The 14,771-nt window shown below is 26.1% G+C and overlaps 1 protein-coding gene across 1 annotated transcript in view; it reads left to right on the forward strand.

The window, feature by feature from the left end:
• LOC111637372 overlaps positions 1–14,771 on the forward strand; it is a 105,866-nt gene that overhangs the window by 11,476 nt on the left and 79,619 nt on the right. Inside the window, exon 2 of the mRNA XM_023382843.1 lies at positions 11,993–12,076. Within this exon, the coding sequence (XP_023238611.1) occupies positions 11,993–12,076 (84 nt within the window). The remainder of the gene's footprint in view (positions 1–11,992; positions 12,077–14,771) is intronic.

The following is a 14,771-nucleotide window of genomic DNA, read 5'->3' on the forward strand; positions in this document are numbered from 1 at the left end:
GCTAACGTTGCGAAAGGGGTTAAATCAATTTCTAAACAGAGATCGAAGACATTAGATCATGTCGAGAAATTGCTGTTGTTTTGGATAACTGAAAAACAGTGTGCCGGCGACAGCGTATCGGAAGAAATTCTTTGCTAGAAAGTTAAAAGGATACATACTGATCTCATGAAAAATCAAGCAGAAACGAGTAAGGAAAGCGAGGTGTTTAAAGCCAGCCATTTTTTTTACATGAGAACGGATTAATCATTTTTACATTACTTCTTATGGAAAAGGTTGGTTTGGTATACGTCCTATTCGGTATAAGTCCAAACACCAGGAACGGATTAAGGTCGTATACCGAGGTTCCATTGTATATGAAAAAAGATGTAATTTAAATGTGTCTTGCAGGACTCTATATACATACGTACATACTTTAATCCGGAAAAATCTTTCTGCGAACTTTCTTTGATGAACATAAAAAGAACGGAAGTATTATACTTGAACGTTGTCAAAGAAAATCAAGAAATTAATCACTTTTGGGAGAGTATTTTCTCTACAAAAACTTTCGCTTTTTATATGTTTGAATCTAATTTATTATTAAATTCCTTATTACTGACAGATAATTTTTGTTTTTTAATATTCCAGGTCATTTTGTTCTATATTTTTCATTTCTATTTTATTATATTATTCAATAAAAATTATTTTTGCATGCAATTCACTTTTGTCATTCTAATTATCATTAGGAGAATAAGGCAATAATAGTCTATAATAAATATAATTAATAGCACAAAATGAAAAATAGAAAATTAAGAAAGAAGAATCATCATAATTTTATATTTAAATTATAATTAATTAAGTTGGATTAATATCATCGTCATCATGAAATATATAATTTACTGATTATGAATTAAACTCTGATTTGTATGTCTTGTATTCATTTTTACTTTCTCGACTGTTATGTATAACAAAGGAAAAGTATGGCGCTAGATCAAAAAATGACCTCCAAGATTTTTACATTTTTGGACATGGGATACTTTGAAACACAGAGAAATGCAAAATAATCAGGGGTAATTTCTATATATATGGATTTAGTTTGTGGGAACACGGATTTTTTCACCCTCTTTGAAGCTTAATAACTCCGGTGCTTTTTGTCGAAAATTTCTGAACTTTTGCAGGAGATTTGTTTATTAGGTGGATTGATGCTATTAAATTTTGATTATTAAAGGTCAAGGGGATGGGGAGATAAAGGTGGTCCGGTAGGGTCAGACTTAATGATGATTTTACTCGTTATTAGAATTTAAAATTTTTTTATAAAATCCATTCCTACCCTCAAAATTAAGCTTTTTTGCCATTTTATAATAGTTAAAAATATAAAAAGTTAAATAAAATGTCATAACAGATGGCTTCACCTAATGTTACCGGGAAAGTTAAGCAACTAATTGCTGGATTTTTTAGTTATGACTAACTTATAATTTAATTAATAATTTATAATATAGGATTAATTTGGCTGCAATTTGAAAAAAAATTGTACACCTATAAATTTCCACTGTTTATCCTTAATCTCAATCTCGAGAACGGAGTTAGATAGATGAAAGACGAAACCAGATATAGAAACCTTAAGGGTCGGAGGCCTCAATTAACTATATACGATGAATTTCCGATGCTAATCGGAAATCATGTTATTTCAATTCAAAAATTTTCCCCGAAAGATGCTAGATAGATGAACTTTTGTTAAAGGCTCTATTGTTAAAGAAAAGTATGATGTACAGGGGCAAGCCACTACTAATTTGAGGTGGAGAGAATATATTTTAAATTAAATAAATTTAAAATGTGATTAAAAATTGCAACCCGACATTGTGACAATGTCTCAATAAATAATCGCTCATTCATTTAAAGTTAATCAAATTTTAATTTTCTTACCACTTAATCCTTTAATAAGAGTTGATTATTAAAAAAATATGAATTTTCCTTAAATTATGGAGCCTTTCATCCAAAATATATTCATAATTTAATTAATATTATCTTATCGATCACGAGTAATGTCCCAGTTTTTTATGGTCTTTATAAATAGAAAAACTTAGAACAATTTATTATACTAAAAGGAATTTACATCATACTTAATGTATTGCGATAATGAACCTACTAACACGAGGACAAGAACTTTCACAAATACTAAATATTCAAAATGTTGTTTTTTTTAAGTGTTAAAGGAAACTAAAGTGTAAAGATTCATAGTTTTTTATTTTGAATGTTGCTAAGATCTAATAAAAATGAAGATGTTAAATGTATGGGAATGAGATCCAAATTAACTGTTTATTTTACTGGATGCTTATTTTGTATTCTCTCTGATAGAATCTTGATATTCAAATTTTTAAAGCAGAAAAGTCTTTTCTTTATATAAACTTTGTTAAATGCCTTTTGGACATTTATTATTAATACCATTCTGTCTCTGTAATCTCTGTAAACAGTTCAGCAGTTTTAATTCGTTTCACGCATAAAATTTTTATAAAATGCCTTTAAAAATTTTGGTGTACTCTTTTAACATTGTTTATTTTTCCTTGATTACTTTTTTAAAAGTCGTCAATAAATATCTATAAAAATAAATCTAAAATCCTTAAAAATATGGTAAAAGTTAGTTATTAAATCTTATGTTATTGTTATAAATCTTTTTTGCGAGTTTAAAATTTTAAGTTACTTGATTTCTTATTAATCTAAATTCAGTTTAATTTATTGTTTTACATTAATTTAAAACATATTTATATTCGTATTTTATAATATAATTCTGAATTAATTATATAATAATTTTAAATATACAGTAGATCCCCCTATAAAACCGTTTCCTATAGTTATGATTCCTATAAAAATTGTGGCAGTATCCGTAAACAACGGTAAAAATAACTCCTATAATACGTAAAACGTCATCGGGCAGCCGAACTACTTTCCCGCCGTCCGTAGCGCCACGCTACGGACGTTTAGGCGGATAAATTGAGTTTAGTATCGTCTGTTCATATAATTATATATAAATTAGGTACTGTACATATAATTATATATTAATTATATATAAATTAGGTACTGTATATATAATTATATATTAACTTAATTTATTGTAACTTTATTATAATTAAATATATATTTTTCGCCGTCTAGCGTCACGCTACGGCGAGTTAGGCGACCTATCGTCTGTTTAGTACTGTAATTTTATACATTTCTTGTGAAAGAAACATTTCTTATTTAACGGCCATAAAAATTATTTATATTAATGATGTCTCCAAAGGTCAACGAAGTTTTCGCAGAAAAATAATATCAGAAATCGCGGCCGCGGTTTGATGCGCTGTTCCGCGACGAAACCAAGCTTTAGCAACGGGCGTAGTCGAACGGTACACACTCGGTAAGCAATCCTACAATTTTTTGTTTATAACGTAGTTTATACGGATTATTTTCAAAAAAATATACGTATTTTGGAAATGTTGAGTCGAATTAGTCTAGAATCGATTAATTTTATGAAAGAAAACCTTTCAAACAGCCGTAGTCCGTAAACTATGATTCCTACAAAATTGATTCATAAAGAACGGAACGTATCTACCGTCTTATAGGGGGATCTACTGTATTATTATTCTTTTTGTAAATCTTATATTAAATAAATAAATACTGATTTAATATGTTTAACTTCGTCTGATTATGGGATGAACTTGCTTTCTTTTTTACACTATTTTAATCTTGTTTTAACAATTAACCTTATTTCACTTTTTCTTTTATTTAGTCAATTACTATATTTTTCTGTTATTAAATTTTTTATTCTAAATTTTGATGATGAATACTTTTATTGTGTTTAGGATGTCCCAGTCATTCTAATAACACTTTCAACTATGCCGTTTTTTTCTGCTTTTATGTAGTATTAACGTCCTCCATTCTGGTTTTTAATCTCTGAAATGCATGTCTGTAAGAAAGCAAGTATAAAGGAAAAAAGGAGCATAAAAGTTCTGTTTTAGAAAATTGAAGCTGGAATACTGCTACAGTTTAATCAAGATTCCGTTGGAGAAACTAAATTGGATCTGTAAATTGGATCTGGAATTGTTTTATATAACATTCTTTTCTCAAAAACAATTTTGTGGCACAAATTACGATAACTCTTATATGCTGCCTTCCATTTGATTACAAATAAATGATAAGAGATTGGGTGAAGAAAATGCTATATATTATTCAGCAGCTTTTTTAAATATTTAATTCATGTGTTTTAAGGTTGTTTTTCAAAAACTATTTTGAAACATTTTAGTTTAATTGTTTTAATTTTTGATTATGATTTATGTAAGTATAATATTGTTTACTTACAGTATACAGTATACTAGTATACTAGTACAGAAATTATTATTCAAGTTTTATAATAAATATAATTAATTCGATAACTACTCTTAACACTATTTTTAGCCTTAATAGCCCAATAAAGGAATTCCGGTTGTTCTTTTGATATTTAAATTTTGTTAATCTCTTCGATCTTTTAAATATTCCATTTACAAGTACTTCTAGATGATAATTTTCTATTAAATTGTAAAATATATGACAACAAAAATTAAAGAGACACATAAAGGAAAAAATGGAATTTTATTAGTTATCATTTTTTCGTACGATTCATCAAATTTTAAGCGTATCTAAAATAAGCAATCTTAATTATCAATAAGTGTAAATATTCTCAAAATAGTGCACGTAGAAAAATTATTGTTACTTATTATAATTTCTCAGCTTAATTTTAAGCTATTTTAATTAACTGTAATGCTACTTATATTAAAAAAATAAATATTTAAATTCCTTTTAAAATATATTATATATTCTTTCATTTACTTAAATTAAAATTTCATTTTGCTTTAAAATATACTTCAATTCAATTAGAATGAATGTATATGAAATATAGCTCATTGTTTAGATATTTGTGAAAATTCATGCAATTAATTTTAATAGGACAATTTAAGAAAATGTTATTAATATGATAGTAAAAATCATTTATTAGAGATGTAATTCTTAATTTTAATGAATGAATAAGTTGAAAATTTTATTTTATTTTCCTAAAAAAAATTTTCAATATTAAAATTGTATCGTAAAATGTTTTTAGAATTGCTTGAAAATTAATTATAAGCAATGTATAAAATTTTGATTATTACATTTATTACATTCATGTCAGACTAGAATATAATATTTGTTGTTATTCATAATATGTAATTTTGCTGTTAAAATTAGCTATAAAACAAGGTTGGTGGTATTAAAATCTCATGCACAGCTTACAAGCATTCGTGACATATAGACTTATTATTTAACTTCCCCAAGGATTGAGTTAGCCGAAAATTAATCCCAATTGAATAAAATGACCTATAAATGTGATTCAATAATTGATTTTTAATGGAAAAATGTTTTTCTTTTAACAAAGTTCAAAATCAGGTTAAACTTCTCAATAGAATTTAGTTTTATAAATTTGAAATTTAACTTAACACTTAATAAAACTGAAGTTTTAAATATATTTCTGTTGAATAAAATATTAATATTTTCCAATTTTATGTCATTTTAATGTGTTAATAAGAGTAACGAAGAAATGTTTTCTATTGTTACTTAATTCAATTTAACTTTTTAAAAACTTTGAGTAACTGCTTGAAGTACCGTTCTTTTATGTTCAAATTTTGCTTAATGGATATCTTTTTCAGGACGCTTTTTAAAAACTCACTGTTTCCTGTCTGTAATCAGTGACAGATACTGTACAAGGAGTTTTAAGCCCCTTCATTGACAAAAAAAGTTAAAATTTATTTGTTTTAACTTTAAAGCATTTATGATGTTAAGTGTAGTTTATCGAACCATCCGCAGTACAATCGTCGTGCACCTGTCAATACAGGTAACCCCCGTATAACACGGTAGTTACGTTCCAAAAAATTGCCGTGTTATGCCAATCCGTGTTATACGAAACAAATAACTAATACGAAAAGGAGGGTTAGCTTCCAAAAATTAAAAAAACATGCTAGTATATTTTTATAATTAAGATAAATATCTTCATTAAAATTTTTTAAAGTGATACATATTAATATAAATTAAACAATATTTTCTTCGTCATCACTAAAAACACTATTAATTAACCGAGAGCGTTTTCTTTTTGGCAAGTTATCCTTATCCTCTGAGCATTTTTCGGCATTATCTTCAGATCCATGCTTTACCTTTTGCAAAATGTATGTAATTTTAGATTGCTTGCTTCTAGTTAAAAGGTCTTTATAAATTTCCTTATATGGTGCTAAGCACTTATGAAGAATAAAGCAAGTATGGAATAAGGGAAAAACATTCGGCAACATCAGAAGCAGAAGCGTCGCGATCTGGCAACATTAAAACAAGTTTCGAGAAGGACCACGTGTATCGACAGAAGGCGAACAGAGAAAATTTACATACTTAAGTACTAATAGTTCACGAAAATAATAATTTTCGTGAACTATTATTAGTTAAGTATGTAAAAATTTATTACATTTCCTGTTGTACGAGGGTTTTACCCAATTCTCGAACCGTATCAGAGTGAATCCGTGCTATAAAAGTACCGTGTTATACGGGGGATGGTACCAATTCTCGAACCGTGTTAGAGCGAATCCGTGCTATAGAAGTGCCGTGTTATACGGGGGTAACCTGTACAGTGTATACAGTATTTTCAATAAAATGATTACAAACATATTAAATAATTTATAATTTTAATTACATATGAATATACAACAACTTTTAATATATGTAAAAAGGATTATAGTTCTACTCATCACTTTATTTCGTGGTACTTATAAAAGATACTGTACACGGCCTCTTTGTGCTCTCTGAGCGGTAAGGGGCCTAAAACCACAAAAAAAAAGACACTGTACTTATTAACTATTCAAATATTTTTAGTTTTTGAGTTAGCGCCTTTTTGGATACTTCTGGTTCCGCCACTGTTTTTAGGAGTAGCTTTCAGATTTTCGGAGCATATCTTCGATAAGTGACAAAAATTTTTTGTGAGTAATTAGAAACAGGAGAAATCAGCGTGATAAATATGCCAAATTTACATAAATTACATAATTGTATAAAATTACTTTTAGTCTTCGTAATTTGAAACTGTATTATCACAAATGCTTCTTTATTACAAGGATGCTAATACTAAAATTAATGTGATAAGGTAAATGTTTTATTTTGTTGAAAGTAAATTTTGTCTTTCTGTAATAGTTATTTTGCCTTTACCTAATTATAATTAATATTTAACAAGTACAATACTTCATATTATTAATATAAAACACAAAATAGAACATCTTTGATAAGATTAGAGGTCACTTTCATGAATATGTATTGTTAAAAAGAAACACTTATGATAGTTATAAAATGTATAACTATAAACCAAATCAAGCCGCACAAAATCAAATGCATTCTTCTGTAATAAATAGAATATAAAATTTCTGTTTGAAATAGTTCTTTGTGTCACGAAATATTTTTTCCTCCTAACTCAAATATCAGTTACGTAATGAGGTTCGTGCTATGATTAATTTAACAGTTCTCTTCAATTTTCTTCCGTAAATACAGTAATATTGTGACTCACATAAATATATTCATTTTATGTTGCCATGATTAAAATCTATAATGTTTGTTGAACTCGATTGCTAATTTTAAGGTAGAGATATTATCATAAATGTTTTCCTTTTACACTCTTAGTACAGTACATTATTACTATTAATAATGTGCTTAATATAAAATATATCACAGTAGAAGTTCGTTAATTCGGCACCTACAGGATCAGAGTGATACCAGATTATTGGATACTTTTGTATTTTCCCAAAATTCAGCAATTTATACGTGATCTGAACTTCTCAGATTTCAGCGCACGCTGCTGTGTGCGCTGGTACAAAATGTACAGCAATATCTGAAAAGTTTAGATACTGCTGTACATTTTGTACCAGCGCACGCTGCTGTGTGCTTTCGATTTGTTTACCCACGCTCTTTAATCAGTCTGAAGGTGATACTGAGAATGACTCTGTTGTGTTAAGATTGGAAAATATGCAAAAACGTTAATGAACACATCATTTCCCGGATGATTAGCACATTACGTGTTCAAATAAATTCCAATTTTCGGAATACTAGCATGCCGGATTATTATCGAACAATTCCGAATTATTAGCTACTTCTCAGAGGGTTCCTGATTAACGGATTGTATATTTCTGCTGTACATTTATGTAGTAAATTTAAAAAACAAGTCTCAACTTAATTATAATGTACAGTTTATTATATAATCAACGTTTTCTTAAGAATAAACATAAATGAGCTTTTAAGAAATGGGTGACTTTTATGATTAAATATATGCACTTAATTTCGCAGGAAAATTGTTTCACGTTAAAACATTTTAATGTTTGCGGAAAAATTCTAATAAATAGTTTTTGACTCCATTTCTTAAACTTTACTAAATAATGCAAATTTATTAAATTCTGATTTAATAAAAATTCTTTTATTAAATCAGAATTTAATAAAAGAAAACTTATATAATTTGTCTAAATATTTTTCTTTTTTAACCTGCACATAGAGTAAATCAATAGTTATGCTAGTTATTCTTATCTTAATGTGACCATTTTGTTTTAAGTTCATTCATTCTTAATGAATACACAAAAATATTTATGTTATAATATCGTACAGTTTATATTGTAACTAAATTTTTCATGAAAAATTTATATTATTCTTTTTAAAATTATCAATAAATGACCATATCGAAAAGTTTCTTATAGAGATAAATTTAGCCATTGTTTTCCAAACGATTTTTTGATGTTTAACAAAAAAAAAAAACAAACAAACAGAAAGAAAAAGTCGATATTGAGAAATGGCAACAATAAAAGCAAGCGTGCTATTTTAAAGCGTGTAAAAAATTTGACTCAAAAATATTACACGCAGATCGTTATTTAATTGTTTTGACAATCCGAAAAAAATTCCAATTGATTTATTATATTTATTCAATAAGAAAAATATTATTTTTTAAAATGATTACTTAATTTTTATTGTGAGAATTATTATTACTTTTTGTAAATTATTATATCATTATTATTATTGTATAAGAATATGAATTTAATCGTTTGAGATTTTATATTGTATGATTCTATTATAATTTAAATAATGGAAAAAAAATTTAAAAAGTATAGATTAAAATAACAATTATTTGAAATCAAATCCTGTTATTTTTAAAAAGCTTGAAAATTATTGTAATTTAGGGTTTAAGTGCTCTAAGGCAGAAAGAAACAAAGTGAAAAAGTTGTTTCTATTACTTCAGGCATTAAGAGGGCCTTTTAAATCACTCCTATCTTGGGGCTACCGTTTGGTGTGTTACGGGACTCGAAATATCAAGGACAGACAGGCACGAAAAATGCCTGAAGAGTTTGCCCAGATATAATCCTGAGTCCTACAGAGCGGTTGACTGACACCTTAACTGCCTCGGCCATCCGACTGATTAATTTAGATTGGATAATTTTTACGTAGTAAATGCTGATTATGAATATAAAAGTTTCATTATTTTTTCAAGTTTCACATGAAAAAGTTCATATTGTTCTTTGATTTACTTAATTCATTAATGCAATGTGATTGTGGTTTAGTACATACGGTACAATTTATATCTTATCAATAATACAGAGCATGGGGTATATGTTTTTGTGCTTATGCTTTTATGGCGTTTACAGTTAATGTTTATGGCGTTTAAAGGATCTCGATTTATGAAAATATATTGAAGTTATTTGATTTAATTTAATTGATAATCATTAACTATAAATAATTAAAGTTGTAATTATTTTATTTAATTAATATAAGCTAAACAATGACATGTCTTCTGTCTTAAGATTTTTGATGAATTCTATTCAGATTCTGATTTTAAAAAAATAAAAGAATTTCTTCTCTTAATGCAAAAATAAAAATTTCGAAAATTTCCATGTGCTCGGCTATTGGATTATCATCAGAACTAGTAGGAACACGGCGCAACCACACCGCTAATACATACATGATATATTTGCTATATTAAATTCCTTTTATGTTTCAATATGAATTGTATTTGCTTTTGTTATAGTTAAATACTTATAAAAATATTTAAGAATCAGCATGTGTTAATGAAACAAAGAATTATTTTAAATTAATGTCATTTATTGGCTATGCGCGGATGTTTAGAAAAAATTTATGAAATGTAAAAATTTTAATTAAAAACGTATTTTAAATTAAACTATTAAGAAAGCCAATTCTAAAAGCAGAATCAGCGTTGTAAGGTAACCAGATGTGCCGCCATTATTATCATTCCTGAAAGGAATCATTTTCGTCTCGAACAAGTATAAATACGAAACTAATTAGGAAAGCGTTTAATAAATATATGTAGATTACGACAAATTTTATATCAAAATGTACTCGAAATCGTCGATAGTCTTCTAAGCGCGAGATAAATAATGTATATTCGGTTTGCTGGAGTTCGATGTATAATTGGAAGAATAAAGAAAAAATTGTAAGATTGAAATCATGTGTCATAGTTGTTATAAAATTAATTCTGATTGGCTACAAAATATGATATTTTTATGCTTATTCTTTTATATATAGGCTATAAAGAGAGAAAGAGAGAGATTATTATAATAATTTATCTAACTGTAACATTAAGTTTTTTCTTTTGTAATTGATAAATTCTTCTTCTTAACAGTTGTTTTTATTTATTTATTTTTTTTTAAATTTTATTTAAATATTGATTTTTTTCTGTTGTTATGTTCAAATCTTATTACTTCACAGAATTTAAGTGCAAACATCCCGTTTTAATAATACAGTAGTTTTATTTCNTGAACATGAGTACTGTGAACCTTTGTGTATGATGATTGTTTGTATACAAAAGTGAATAGATGCACAAGGACATCATTTTCAGCATCTTTTGTAAGTTTCTATATATGTTTTCAGCATCCATCTTTAGCTTGTGTATAACGGGCATTGATGCTATTAAATTTTGCTGGTTTAAAGGTCAAGAAAGTGTAGAGATAGAGAGATGTCAGGTGTCATATCTCAAGGGGGCAAAATGCTTAATTTTGTCCCCTTGAGATATGACACCTGACAATGTTTACAATAATTAATAATATGAGATTTTGTCATATAAAACTTTTTATAACAATTGGAAAAGTTACACAATTTGTTGCTAGATTTTTTATTGGTTTCATTTTATAACTTTGTAATTCTTCAATGTTAAAAAGAAATTAGTGATGATAATTCCAATTTTTGAAATTCAATCATTTATAAATTCAGAATATCAATGCAATAGACATAAGTATTTTGAACAGGAAATATAACTTTGTAAGTTGTGTGATTTTAGAGATCTTTGAATCATCTTGTACATATATAAATTATTTATATAAATAATCAAAATAATATTATGATATAATTTTATACAGCTAGAAGAATTAAAAGATAAAACAAAATTGGCTATAGAAGAAAGAAAACAATTAGAAGAAAAATTATCACGTGTCAGTAAAGAAAAGCAATCTCAAGAAAAGAAGATATCTCATATATAAATTATTTTAATACTGTATTATGAAGATTTCATGTTTTTCTGCAGGATAATAAACATCTTTTCAGAATATTTTCTTCAGTATTTTTATTTTCCTACGTGAAAATACATGGAAATTACTAGTTATATTAAAGTGAAAGGCTGATTGATAAAACTACTTTCTGCATTATTTTAACAATACAGAGTTAAAGAAGGAAAACTTTAAAGTACTTTAGGTTTTACTTTAAAATAGCATGGTTTTTAATTAGATAATAATTCTATTAAATTTTCCATGTTTATCATTTTATTAATTATTAATTTTGCTTGAGCATTACCTGTTAATCATGATATAAGTTGACAAAATTGAAACATTGATAATTATTTTAAAATAAAATATTTGATTAACGTTATTATTTTTAATGACATTAATATTTAAATTAAAATTTTCAAGTTTTATTTGTGTAGTTTTTATTTCGTGCTGAATATATTAAAATGATATTTTATTTTCAGTCAGAAGTGATGCAAACACAAAAAAGGCGCAGAATTTCAAAGGAATTGAAATAGGTGATGTCACAATTACAATAACTGATATAAGTAAGTACTACTATTTAAATTTATTTTTTAAAATTTTTAAAGGGAAAAAATAAAAAATTCATTTAAAATTTTTGCTTTGACTTCCTTTGGTTATATTGATAGTTTAAGTTCACTGAATGTGATGACTTTTGTTGTAGATCTGTTTGAAATATATAGACTCACAAATGAGTCCAAACTTTCATAAATATACATTAATTTCAAACTAATAAACACTAAACTTTCATACAATTAAACTATTTTGTTACGTCCATATTATGTTTTAATGAACTGAAAGAATAAAATTTTGTAGTAACTTAATTTATCAAACCACACATAACAAGTCATAAATGAATTCATGTTATAATGAAATAAAATGTTATTAATATGTTAATATTAACTCTTCTTACAAAATTATAATTAAATAAATATCTATTAACGGACTCTAATGTATATTAATTCAATAAGCTACAAAGTTAACCACAGCGCTTTATTAAATTATGTTGAATGTCTTCAATTTATGTAATAATTACGAATAAAAATTTTAATCAAATTTCTAATTTTTATGAATCTTTTTTGATTTTTCTAACATATTAATTACAATTACATTATATGTACTTATATTTCAAAATTATTCCAATAACTTATTTAGAATAAATTCGATTATATTTAAATAGAAAATACACTTAATAAATTATTCTAAAACACTTAAATGACATTAACTTTTTGTAAAACTTCAGAAATTAAAACTAAACGTATGATAATTGATGCATTGAACCACATTTGTTGTTTTCGTACTACCTTATATTAATTATTAAACAGGATTAAAATTTTTTTCTCCTGCACTATAAATCAATTCAGTTTCGAATTGCTGTTTTGAAAAAAAAATTGAAATAATTGTTTCAAAATATTCAATAACTATATTACTGTATTTCTATTTTTATATAAATTCCTGTTTACTTATTTGCATTAACTAGTATTTTAATCTATATTTTATTATNTAACTGATATAAGTAAGTACTACTATTTAAATTTATTTTTTAAAATTTTTAAAGGGAAAAAATAAGAAATTCATTTAAAATTTTTGCTTTGACTTCCTTTGGTTATATTGATAGTTTAAGTTCACTGAATGTGATGACTTTTGTTGTAGATCTGTTTGAAATATATAGACTCACAAATGAGTCCAAACTTTCATAAATATACATTAATTTCAAACTAATAAACACTAAACTTTCATACAATTAAACTATTTTGTTACGTCCATATTATGTTTTAATGAACTGAAAGAATAAAATTTTGTAGTAACTTAATTTATCAAACCACACATAACAAGTCATAAATGAATTCATGTTATAATGAAATAAAATGTTATTAATATGATAGTAAAAATCATTTATTAGAGATGTAATTCTTAATTTTAATGAATGAATAAGTTGAAAATTTTATTTTATTTTCCTAAAAAAAATTTTCAATATTAAAATTGTATCGTAAAATGTTTTTAGAATTGCTTGAAAATTAATTATAAGCAATGTATAAAATTTTGATTATTACATTTATTACATTCATGTCAGACTAGAATATAATATTTGTTGTTATTCATAATATGTAATTTTGCTGTTAAAATTAGCTATAAAACAAGGTTGGTGGTATTAAAATCTCATGCACAGCTTACAAGCATTCGTGACATATAGACTTATTATTTAACTTCCCCAAGGATTGAGTTAGCCGAAAATTAATCCCAATTGAATAAAATGACCTATAAATGTGATTCAATAATTGATTTTTAATGGAAAAATGTTTTTCTTTTAACAAAGTTCAAAATCAGGTTAAACTTCTCAATAGAATTTAGTTTTATAAATTTGAAATTTAACTTAACACTTAATAAAACTGAAGTTTTAAATATATTTCTGTTGAATAAAATATTAATATTTTCCAATTTTATGTCATTTTAATGTGTTAATAAGAGTAACGAAGAAATGTTTTCTATTGTTACTTAATTCAATTTAACTTTTTAAAAACTTTGAGTAACTGCTTGAAGTACCGTTCTTTTATGTTCAAATTTTGCTTAATGGATATCTTTTTCAGGACGCTTTTTAAAAACTCACTGTTTCCTGTCTGTAATCAGTGACAGATACTGTACAAGGAGTTTTAAGCCCCTTCATTGACAAAAAAAGTTAAAATTTATTTGTTTTAACTTTAAAGCATTTATGATGTTAAGTGTAGTTTATCGAACCATCCGCAGTACAATCGTCGTGCACCTGTCAATACAGGTAACCCCCGTATAACACGGTAGTTACGTTCCAAAAAATTGCCGTGTTATGCCAATCCGTGTTATACGAAACAAATAACTAATACGAAAAGGAGGGTTAGCTTCCAAAAATTAAAAAAACATGCTAGTATATTTTTATAATTAAGATAAATATCTTCATTAAAATTTTTTAAAGTGATACATATTAATATAAATTAAACAATATTTTCTTCGTCATCACTAAAAACACTATTAATTAACCGAGAGCGTTTTCTTTTTGGCAAGTTATCCTTATCCTCTGAGCATTTTTCGGCATTATCTTCAGATCCATGCTTTACCTTTTGCAAAATGTATGTAATTTTAGATTGCTTGCTTCTAGTTAAAAGGTCTTTATAAATTTCCTTATATGGTGCTAAGCACTTATGAAGAATAAAGCAAGTATGGAATAAGGGAAAAACATTCGGCAACATC

Source organism: Centruroides sculpturatus, unplaced genomic scaffold (genome assembly GCF_000671375.1).
Source record: "Centruroides sculpturatus isolate CEXI.00-Female unplaced genomic scaffold, Cexi_2.0 scaffold1019, whole genome shotgun sequence".
NCBI classification, from domain to species: Eukaryota; Metazoa; Arthropoda; class Arachnida; order Scorpiones; family Buthidae; genus Centruroides; species Centruroides sculpturatus.